The 10,710-nt window shown below is 38.3% G+C and overlaps 1 protein-coding gene across 1 annotated transcript; it reads right to left on the bottom strand.

Moving 5' to 3' along the window:
• Nucleotides 1-2,302: 2,302 nt before the first annotated feature.
• Nucleotides 2,303-9,339, bottom strand: elac1 (elaC ribonuclease Z 1). Its single transcript, XM_036143857.1, has 5 exons — nt 9,060-9,339; nt 5,991-6,197; nt 5,346-5,404; nt 4,821-5,031; nt 2,303-3,221 (listed from the first exon to the last, which is right to left on the bottom strand). The coding sequence occupies exons 1-5, from the start codon at nt 9,214-9,216 to the stop codon at nt 2,737-2,739; spliced, it is 1,119 nt and encodes a 372-aa protein (XP_035999750.1). The 5' UTR covers nt 9,217-9,339; the 3' UTR covers nt 2,303-2,736.
• Nucleotides 9,340-10,710: the final 1,371 nt, after the last annotated feature.

Here is a 10,710-nt window from a genome sequence, read left to right as displayed (position 1 = left end):
CTGAGATTACAAATTTCCTGTTGGAGTGTTTAATCAAATGAGTTAGTCACAAAATATAAAGAGCTTCTATTGTCAGGAATATGTCTTATATCATGAATAGTTCTTCCTCGTCATGAAAATGGGGAAAAACAAAAATCACTGTTCTTTTTGTCCTTTGGGAGAAATGCTGAAACAGATTTGTTTTTCTAAAATGTTTGCTGTAGAGACATGGCGAGACATGAGCTGGTCAGAATTCCTGCCAGTGAACGCACCGTACCCCAGCACAACCGGGTTATGTAACAATAGCACTCTTCTAATTGGAAGTTGTTGCTGAGGGAAGTAGACCCAAAGCTATTTTCAGTGGCAGTAAGGTATTTAAAAATAAAATCAGAGGTACCAAAAACATGGAAGGAGCCTACATTCCAGTCGAGGCATGTTGGCTTTTCATTCAAACTGCAACTATAGAGAGCTGGACTGGACTTCAGCAACTTAAAAATTTTGTGCTTTATTGGTTCTGGAAAGACGGCGGCCAAAAAGTGTTCCCCACTATATAATTTGAGTTTGCAGGCGCCTGGCTGTCATTGGTAAAACCAACAGACCTGTCAGATGTTGACTGTGAATGGAAACAGGCTGCATTCCTGCAGACCCCTCCTCATCCCTAGCAGCCAGCCTGACGAGGGTCTTATAAAGTGTGGGTGGATCATTCAAAAGGAGTTGTTGGGGGCTCCTTCAGGTCTGACGAGGATGGATTTTATGTGATGTCTTGATCAGATCGAGTTTATCTGTACAGCACATTTCAGCAGCAATACGGTTAAAAATACGTTACATCACATAAACACATCGAAGAGATCACCGGTGATTGGTAAATTCACGGGAATGGCTCCTCCTCTGTCTCCACTCTGGAAGAAGGTACAGGAATACTTTACTTTCAAGTCAAAGGAATACTTTGACTTGACCAGACATTACATTTTATCAAGTAAAAACATCTATACACATCAAATATGTTGGTCCATGTTCCGGTTACTATGGGTCAAAAGCAACTTTAAACAGGAGGGTTTTCAGTCTGGCTTTAAAGGAACTCAAAGTTTCGTCTGATTTGCAGTTTTCTGGAAGGTTGTTCAAGATTTGTTGAGCAGAGAAGCTGAATGCTCCATTCTCCATGTTTAGTTCTGGTTCTGGGTATGCAGAGTAGACCAGAACCAGAAGATCTGAGTGGTCTGGAGGGTTGATACAGCAACACCAGGTCTTTAATGAAGTTTGGTGCTAAGCTGTTCAGTGATTTATAACAGATGTATCTTAAAGTCTATTCCCTGAGCTACAGGGAGCCAGTGTAAGGACTTCAGAACTGGGGTGATGTGCTCCATCCTCCTGGTTTTAGTGAGAACGTGAGCAGCAACGTTCTGGATCAGCTGCAGCTGTATGATTTTTTTTGGGCCGACCTGTGAAGACACCATTGCAGTAATCAGTGTGATTAAAGATAAATGCATGAATAAGTTGGTCACCTATAGAAACGCCATACCGATCGGCTATGAAAAGGAGCCGTTTGCTGCTAGAAGTCAACGAGTAGCCGCTTTGTCCCAAACCTGATTTCAGCAGATAACATAGAGGCTGGACATATTAAATAAAAGTTGCTCTAATGTATTATTTTGAGCTTTCAACCAGTGCTGCACAATGTTAGGAAAACACTATTTGAGAATATTGTTGAATGTTGCAATATATAAACTATTGTTCTTTGGATTCCTGGAAAACATATACCCTAAATCATGAGCTGCAGGAAAAACAATAAAACGCATAATTTCCTTCTCAAACCACAATGCTTTATTGAAAAAGTTGCTTTTGGCCAACGTCTGCTGTTTTTGCATTCAAACATCATTGTAGTTCCTTAAAGACCAACTTACCTGCTGCATTAAACAACTGTCTCTACAATATTACATATACAGAGAATTAATGGATAGATAATGATTAACATTTATTGCAGTTCAGGCTGTTTTTTTTGGAGATATCCATATTGCATACAGTGATATTACAGTAATACTTTCTGCACCTCTGTCATTTAAAGTCTATTCCCATGCACACTGGACTTGGAAATGTAGACAGCCTATTGGAAATCTTAAGAGTTAAGGTGAGGATCTACATTGTCCAAGAAATACACAGTTGTGAGACTTATGTTTGCAGTTAGTGATGCTAACCTTGCTTAATCGTACTAACTTCCAATATATGATAAGAATATTAAAGATGTCAACTCTGTAATCATTTTTCCTTAGTTTAATGGTAAAATCCAGTTTTAAGGTATTATCTCTCTCTCTCTCTCTCTCTCACACACACACACTTAAGTGGCCGCTCCTGCTAAAACAAATAAGTATGGGGCACTCAGAGCAGGAAAGTTGCAAAAATATTTGGAATTGTAAATTACAGCTCTTTAAGAGAATCCAAATCAGCTAAGATATTGAAAGTATTACCAAAAAAAATAATAAAAAAAATCTGAATTTGGCTATAAATCTCTGATCGATGCATTTCTGGTGACAACGAATGATGTGAGAAAACTTAGTGATGAGGTGTGCTCACTTAATAAACTTGAACAATGAATCTTTTTTAACTGAAGAACAATTAAAAAAAAAACTATAATTTTCAGTATGGGTATATGTACATCTGTGGATAACATTTTGGCTCATAGATAATAAAGGTCAATGATAAGTACTTCTGAAACCTAAATTACAAACACTAACTTAATCATGTCCACTTAAATCACCTCATATCTTAACTGGTTGGTTGTCTCTTGAGAGGAATGGGAATAGTCATAAAGTCCTCCGCCAGCGTCACCTCTACACCACGGCCCTGTAACGCCTGCTCAGCCTGGTTCTTGAGCTCAGAGACATTGTCCTCGTCTCCCTCCTTCAGCAGGGAACCGGGTTTGTAGCGCTGACTGAAGTGGTACAGGACCAGCCTCTGTGCACAGCAGGTCCGAGCCACGGCCGCTGCCATCTCGGGCGTGCTGTGTCCGTGCTCCACGGCCTTCTCCCGGTGCTCATCCCCAAGGGTGGCCTCGTGAACCAGGACGTCCGCCCCGTCGCACAGCCGGAACGCTCCTTCACCAAGAACCGAGCTACAGTCACCGAACACACAGACTTTTCTCCCAGGGATATCTGCTTCCAGAACCTCAGTGGGATGCAGCACGCGCCCGCTTTCAAGAACCACAGACTCGCCGGCTTTAAGACGGCCATACAGAGGTCCGGGTTTAAGACCTAAAATTGAAGGAAAAAAAATAGAGCAATCAGTATTTAAAAAAAATATATGATTTATAAGCTTTAAAGTTATAAAAACGTTAAAAAATGTGCATTAATGTACTCTTCCTTCAGGGGCGTCACAACAATGTGTGAAGGGGACCTGTTCCCCCCACCCCACACACAAATTTGAAAGCTCTCTGATTGGACCCACTAACATTTACAAAAAATTCTGCATTTTTCAGACAATAAGGAGCACTTAAAATCCTTAAATTTTTTCAAAAATTGATTGTGCGCCTTATAGAAGATTACCGTACTTGTGTTAACTGACCGATTTTATGTGGTACAATGTGCTTAGAAATCTGTTAAAATGTGTAAGTACGACTTTGGTAAACAATGACGCTGCTCCACTCAATGGATATTCACAGTATTACGGTACACTGTGTCACTACCTGATAGGACCCCTGAGCTGCCTACAAGACTGCCTGACTGTAATGTCTAAACTAAAAGTGCAACCCACGCCCAGAGTACACGCTAGCAACAATAGACCTAGTAAGTTAATTCAATATCGAAGTTATGTTTATGTTGGCCTTATGTTAGAAACAGGACAGTGTAGTCCAACTACTCTGTCATTTTATGCATTACTATTATAATAATTTATGCCACAAACTGTTTAATTCTTAATAGGATCTTTAAAATCCTAACAAATTTGATCCTCAGGACAAATCAATGTTACTTTCCAAAAAGTGTTGAAACATTCTAATATATTCATGTTTTTCCATTTAACAACTCATTCTTTTTAAAACTACTTCAGGTTGAAATTCAGATTTACAAAAATATATTAACAATTGGGTTCCTAAGAACAGAAAAATGTCAGCTTTGTCAATCAGCCGTAACATAATATATTCAGGCGGTTTCCCACTTTAAATTAATCATTCTTTTTTTTTTACTTACTTCAGCCTGAAATCTTTACATGAAATAATTCTATTTTAGGGATCTCAGACTTTTTAAAAGCCAATAGGCTTCACAAAGTTCCTGTTTTTTTTTATATTTTTGAAAACTAAATTATTATTATTATTATTATTATTATTATTATTATTATTATTATTATTATTATTATTATTATTATTATTATTATTATTATTATTATTATTATTATTATACCATTAAATTGACCAGTGATTGGAAGCAACATTGGTTTGGGAATTTGCAACATCAGATTGAAGAATTTGGCTTTCTAAAATTTGCAGTAAAAAAAGTATTATTTATATTTGGGGGATTTTAATCTTTTAAAGTTCACATAACTGCTGTTTTTAAGCAAAAAAGAAACAGGTTTTAAAAGTATATGTACTAATGAAAATTTGAGATATATTTATCCAACTCAACCAAAAAAATGGAAAAATAATTAAATGACTATCCCCAAATGTCCCTAGAATCTTTTAAGAGTTAAAGAGATAGTCATGTTTACCAACTATCCAAGGAGTACATAAACTAACATTTGATTTATTCCATTTCTATTCAAAATGTGCTTTTTTTTCCCCATTTGTGACAACAATTGCATTTTTCTATGGAAAATTCAAAAGACAGTCCAATCCAAGTTAACAGTAAGGTAGCTGTTACCAAGCTCCTTCAGTCGCTCCGTTTTCAGTCTTCCGGGACGATCGTGCTCCTGGATGCAGAAGCCAAAGGAAGGGATGCGGTGAAACAGCCTGAAGGCCTTGACGACAAATTTGCTGTCTTGGAAAAGGAGGTAACAGTCACTGGAGACGTCCAGGGAGATCGTCCTGCCAGGCTGCTCCTGTGGATGGGGAGGACCGCTCTCTTCAGTCATCTATAGCGGGAGACAAACGTTAGACATCAGGGCAAGTCCGAAACCTACAAGCACTGCCAACATAAAAGTAATCCAGACATTCTATGCTGCTGTAATGAATCCACTCTCAAAGGAAGCTGAAAAAAAAAAAAATTGTATATCCATTTAACAGAGAAGGCTGATTTCAGCAGCTTGTGTCTAGGATGACTACGATCCATTTCAGATTGCCACACAGGAAGGTTGGAACATTAACAGGAAATCAAGAGTTTCTTTGTTTGGCTCAGCTTTCCATTTTCTTCCTCAAAAGGAAACAAAAAAAAAAAAAAAAAGCTTACCTCCAGGCTGAGCTGTCCCTCTTCTGGACACTGGTCTGAAGTGGGCTCCAGCTCATGAACTACAGCAACAAAGAAGAGACAAACAACAAATGCAATGGAATTAACACATTGCAATAAAAAAGGCCAGCTCGGAACTAAATGTCTTGATATACAGTAATTTTGTAGAATATATTCAACACTGCATACCATCTGTGTTTGGGGATGCATTATATTTAATTTTCAACCTAAATCAAGTATTAAAAAAAACATTTGGTGATTCTCCAGGGAGCAGCTGGGCTGTCTGTCAGATAGTCTGCAACACGTTCACTGCAAAAACACAACTAAAATAAGTTAAAATGTTCTTGAAATTAGTGTATTACTACTTTGTTTGAGTAGGTAAATAAGATAATCTGCCAATGGAAGAAGATTTTTGCACTTGAAATAGGAAGAACTCATCTCCACCAACTTATTTCAAGTGCAGTATATCTAATTATCTTATTTTAGTGTTAAAATTACTTTCCATTGGCAGATATTCTTATTTACCTGCTGAAATCAAGGACAAATACACTAATTTCAAGAAAATTTTACCTTTTTTTAGATTTGTTTTTGCAGTGTTTTTAGTTCTGTCCACAATTTTAGCAGCAAAATGTTTCGCTTTAGACCTGCCTGCGTATGGGAAGAGCAGCTGGGATCCCGTGAGGCCAAGGGTCACCCTGAGAAACTTCCTGAGGCCCCGGGGCCCGTAGATGTCCACACATTTCAGGCTCTGCTGGACGTCTGGGCTGATGTTGAGGCTCACAGTGCAGAGGAGACCAGGCAAACCGAACAGGTGATCTCCATGCAGGTGGGAGATGAAAACCTTAGTGATGCGCCCTGTGGGGACACCATGACCTGGTCTTAAACAAGCGTCCCAGAACGGGTTGACAATCATTTTGCAGGCTGCACGAGTGAAGCAAAGACCAAAGGTTATGACACAGACACAAATCTTGTTGTTCAAGATGCGTATTTGCCTTGACTCTAGGTTGCTAAAAATTGCCAAGTTAATCTAAAATTTGAATATTAGTTTCACCAAAAATACCTTGGCACACCATTTTAGACCTGCTACAACATGACCTGCTGGCATCAATCCACTGAACTCAAGGAGAAGCATTTAGAAGAACAGTGCAGCTGATATCCCTCAGCCATCCTAAACAAACTAAAAGAGCAGAATGGATGCTTTTAAAGGGAATGGTATTAAAATCCTTAGTTTTGTCAACCATGGCTTAGAAAGAATAAAGGCATGGTTGAGAACCATCATTGGAACCACACGGTGGTTGGCACAACATCAGTTATGCCAACAGTCTCCTAAGAAATATGATCCACTTGGGCTGCCTCTTTTCTCACAGCGTGGACTCCCTCACCAATTTTTATTATAATAACTGCCATGAATAAAGAATGGCATCCAAGTATCTTACAGGTGAACATAGATTACTGATTGGTAGACCGGAAAAGTGAGCAGGATTGTCTGGTACGGTGCTAGATTGGTTGAGAATGTACTTGGCGGACTGAGACCGAGGCTAAAAAGCCGAGCAAAAAAAAGATTATATGTGGGGTTCCCCAAGGCTCTGTTCTCAGACCCCTTTTAGTCATTATCTATGTGCTCTCTCAAGCTCAGATGAGGGAAAACCAGAGCATCCCTGCCAATACATATGCTGATGAAACTACTTATTTATTTCCCCAAATAAATAAATATTTCCCGTTATAGTGTTTAACCCATCCCTTAGGGAGCAGTGTGCTGCTGACACTGAGTGGCACACAGGGAGCTATCTGTGGTCAAGTGTCTTGCTCAGGGACCCAGAGTGACAGACTGAGTTTCGTACTGACGACCTTTGGAGCCTCTCCAAGATGCAAACGCCTGGCTCTCTCAGCAAAAGGCCACCTCTCCCACAACTGAAAATTACTGCAGTTCATTACAGTCCCTGAGTCAATGTGAGCATCCAGTGTTATGGATTGAGACCTAAAGTTTGGCAACCCCATCCATTCCTAAAACTTCCAACTATCATCCAGGAGTGGGCTATATGGACTTTAAATGTTATCACAATATATTGTGGTTATGTTTTGATAATAAAAGTGATGATAAAAGAAAATGTACAGCTTCTAGCAATCTTCCTAAGGTAACTGTGTGGCTGTGACTGCATGTCAATTGTAGCCCAATAAGCACAAATAATGCCCTTAAATTTTTTTTTGAAAATGTAATGTTAAAACAAAATTCAAAATATGTTTCATCAGGACACTTGTCACATAAAGAAGTTTGCTTTTTATTACACAGTAACTGCTTTTAATTATATTTTTTTATGTATTGATATTCATTGATGCTCTCAAGAAACAGACAGTGGAGAAAATGTCAAAAATAACAATCCAAAACAGTTTTGGAACTTATTGTTGTCATGATAAATTCAAGTTCTTATAAGAAACTTTTCACAATAACAATAAAGCGATACGATAAAGACCAAGCCCTACTATCATTTTTTTAAAATTGCAACAATAAGGGGTTTCCTAAAAAAATTACAGAAAACTGGTGTTTGCTTCCCCCCCAGTAATCTATAATATTGTAATAGGGTCATTATTGGTCTCTATAAAAAAAAAAAAAAAAATCTATGAGACAACTGCAGTTAGTCCAAAACACTGCTGCAAGAGTTCTGACCAAGATAAAAAAAGAAATATACACATTTCAGAGTTGGTCTGGTATAAAACCATATAGACCCCTCAGGTCAACAGAAACCTCTTCGCTCTAGGTTCACAGGCCTAACAGGTGTAGAAACTGTTCCTTTAAATCAGGACGGAAAACATCTGTTTGCTGCAGCTCTACCAGAACGGTCCCTATAGATTATCTTATCAAATCATTTTAATAAAGTCAGAGATGTTTACTTGTTTCAAATTTACATTTCAACGTTTATTTTCTATGCAAACATTTAGTTTTGATTTCATATAAGTTTCTTTAACGCCATTTCTTTATTTGAGGATGAACACCGCTTTTCACAGTATGATGGAGCACCATCTCTGAAAGCAAGAATGGTAACCAAATGGCTCGAGATGAATATGCAGAAAGTCTGGATCCATGGTAAGTAAACTTCCTAGATAGACCACCCCTATTGTTGACCTGTCAGTAATTTTAATAAAATTGAAGCACTTTTTTTTTCTTAATAAAAGCCTTTGAAGCTTCTGAAATGCTTTTGAACTTCAGCAGAGCATAGAAACATCTGACTACGTCTACCAAGATTGAAGCAGTACAGATTTATGTGACCAGGATTTATTTCGGTCTCAAAGTTTTTAGCCACAACTGTAGTGAGAAACATGATCTGAGTCATTTCTAACTTCTGAAGTTTCCTTTTGACTTATGGGTCTGCTTCATTCTTTAAATCCAAACAAGAGTAATAACCTTTTCTGCAAAGCTGAATTCTCGCGGTATTTGTGCTTTCACAATCACACGAGAACGTACAGAACTGAGAGTGCTACAGTCTCACCCAGGCTTGCCAGGTTACAGGCGTAACCGATTTACTTTAAAACTTTGCAGGGAAATGTCATTCCATCATTATATCCTATAATGTATCTGCTTACATAGAAAACAGAGCAGCCCAGGCAGTTTTAAAGCTTATAGTTATGATAGCAGCAAGCGAAAACGAGTAGTAGGTTTATGTAGAAATATTTAAAGTAAGACCTTTGTGGTCTTTGAGCGAAGTTCTGCGGGTTCCTCACCGGCTCTGAGCTGGCTCTTCATCAGCTGGGTCTGGGTTCCCTCCCCGCAGTCAAACAGCCAACACTCTCCATTCGTCCGCAGCACTGCGGCCGAGGCGCCGCGGTGTGGAGACGGGTAAGCCGACCCGGTTCCCAGGAAGGTCAAATCCATGGACATTCCCCCAAAGTTTCAGGACACTAGTCTGAAACACTAACTTTTACACACACCGACGTCACCCATGCTTGCTCCCTGTCAACACAGGTCGCACAGTGATGACGCAAGACGTGCGACGGGACGGACGGAGCGGCGCCGCAAGAGGATGCGCTGGAAAGCTCAGATTTATAAAAACCTTTAAAGTTTTAACCCTTGCACTGCATGAATTCTGACTACCCAATCAGGATTTATTATTCAAATAATTTTTATGAAATACAAAGTGTTTTAAATTAGTTTTTAAACATAACGTTTTAAGACTTAACATACGTTAATTTGTTATGTGATGAAGAAATTTAAACACTATATGATGCGCCAGCTTAACACAGTACAATACTTCACTTATCCCTGACTTCTTTCCAATCCCCAAGGACCTAATACTTATTTGAACTAAATAGAAGTGCAACTAAAAATGTAGAATATCTCATCAAAAGTTGTTTTTTTTCCAGTAATTTAACGTATACATATTCCTTACACAGAGAATTAAGTTTATTTCTGTTATTTTTTGATGACTACATCTCATAGCCAATAAGAACCCAAAATTCAGTTTCTCAGGAAGTTTGAACAATACCTGACACCTTAAAAAATACAGAATATACAGAAAAGTTATAGGTCACACAATTATAGTAGACACACTGAAACCCTCCACAAAGAAAGTGAGCCACAATTTATCACTAAATAATGGGAGGTGAGTGGAATGAACAATTATGCAAGAAAACTGCAGACTTGAGAGGATGTGGAAGCAAAGCCAACCCAAGAGTTAGGAAAAATTTCATTAAATGTGGACTACAGCTGTACAGGTGTATCGCAATAAACCGGACAGTTATTAAAATAGTAATTTATTCACTAGTAAAACATCATATAGATTAATTACACATAAATTGTGTTTTCATGCCTTTATTTCATTTAATGCTTCCCTTTGCTGTCAAGCCTTATGAAAACACTGATTCCATTTCACAGCAGTCCTTGGCACCTGCTGCCATTGCCAAAAATACCAATACCTGCTGTAATGACCAACGGCATCATCATGCTGGATTGTCCAGTAAACTGGCCTGAAGTAAATCCCACAGAGATTCTACAGAGTATTAAAGTGGAAGATGAGGGACACAATATGCAACAATGCAGGTAATCTGGAGACACTTTTTAAAGCAACGTGGGCTTTAAAAGTGTTTGCTTGTTGCAACCCATCTCTGAATAAAAAAAATAAAATAAAAAGCTCTAGAATAAAACAACTAGACAAGAAAGCCAATATACAATAGGATTTATTCTGCAGTTTTAATACATCAGATATATTAAAGTAGCACAAATATACTATTATCTGCTCTGAAAGTGTACCAAAAATAAAGTTAAATAGTTTGCAAAGGGCACAGTGTCGTGAGAATGTTTTCTTGAAAGGAAATTAAAAAAAGAAAACGAAAATACAACATTGGACAATTATAGCCAGTGAACTGTGGGGAGACA

Source organism: Fundulus heteroclitus, chromosome 12 (assembly GCF_011125445.2).
Source record: "Fundulus heteroclitus isolate FHET01 chromosome 12, MU-UCD_Fhet_4.1, whole genome shotgun sequence".
Classification (NCBI taxonomy): Eukaryota; Metazoa; Chordata; class Actinopteri; order Cyprinodontiformes; family Fundulidae; genus Fundulus; species Fundulus heteroclitus.
Note: the sequence above shows the minus strand (reverse complement) of the source record. Positions and strands in the feature narration are given on the sequence as shown.

Excerpts from the sequence above, each read along its gene's own strand:
- elac1 (XM_036143857.1), bottom strand. The coding sequence starts at position 9,216 with ATGTCCATGGATTTGACCTTCCTGGGAACCGGGTCGGCTTACCCGTCT. Across the intron at positions 5,032-5,345 it reads AGGGACAGCTCAGCCTGGAG|ATGACTGAAGAGAGCGGTCC; the intron begins GTAAGCTTTTTT and ends CTCCCGCTATAG. Across the intron at positions 3,222-4,820 it reads GGAGCGACTGAAGGAGCTTG|GTCTTAAACCCGGACCTCTG; the intron begins GTAACAGCTACC and ends CTTCAATTTTAG.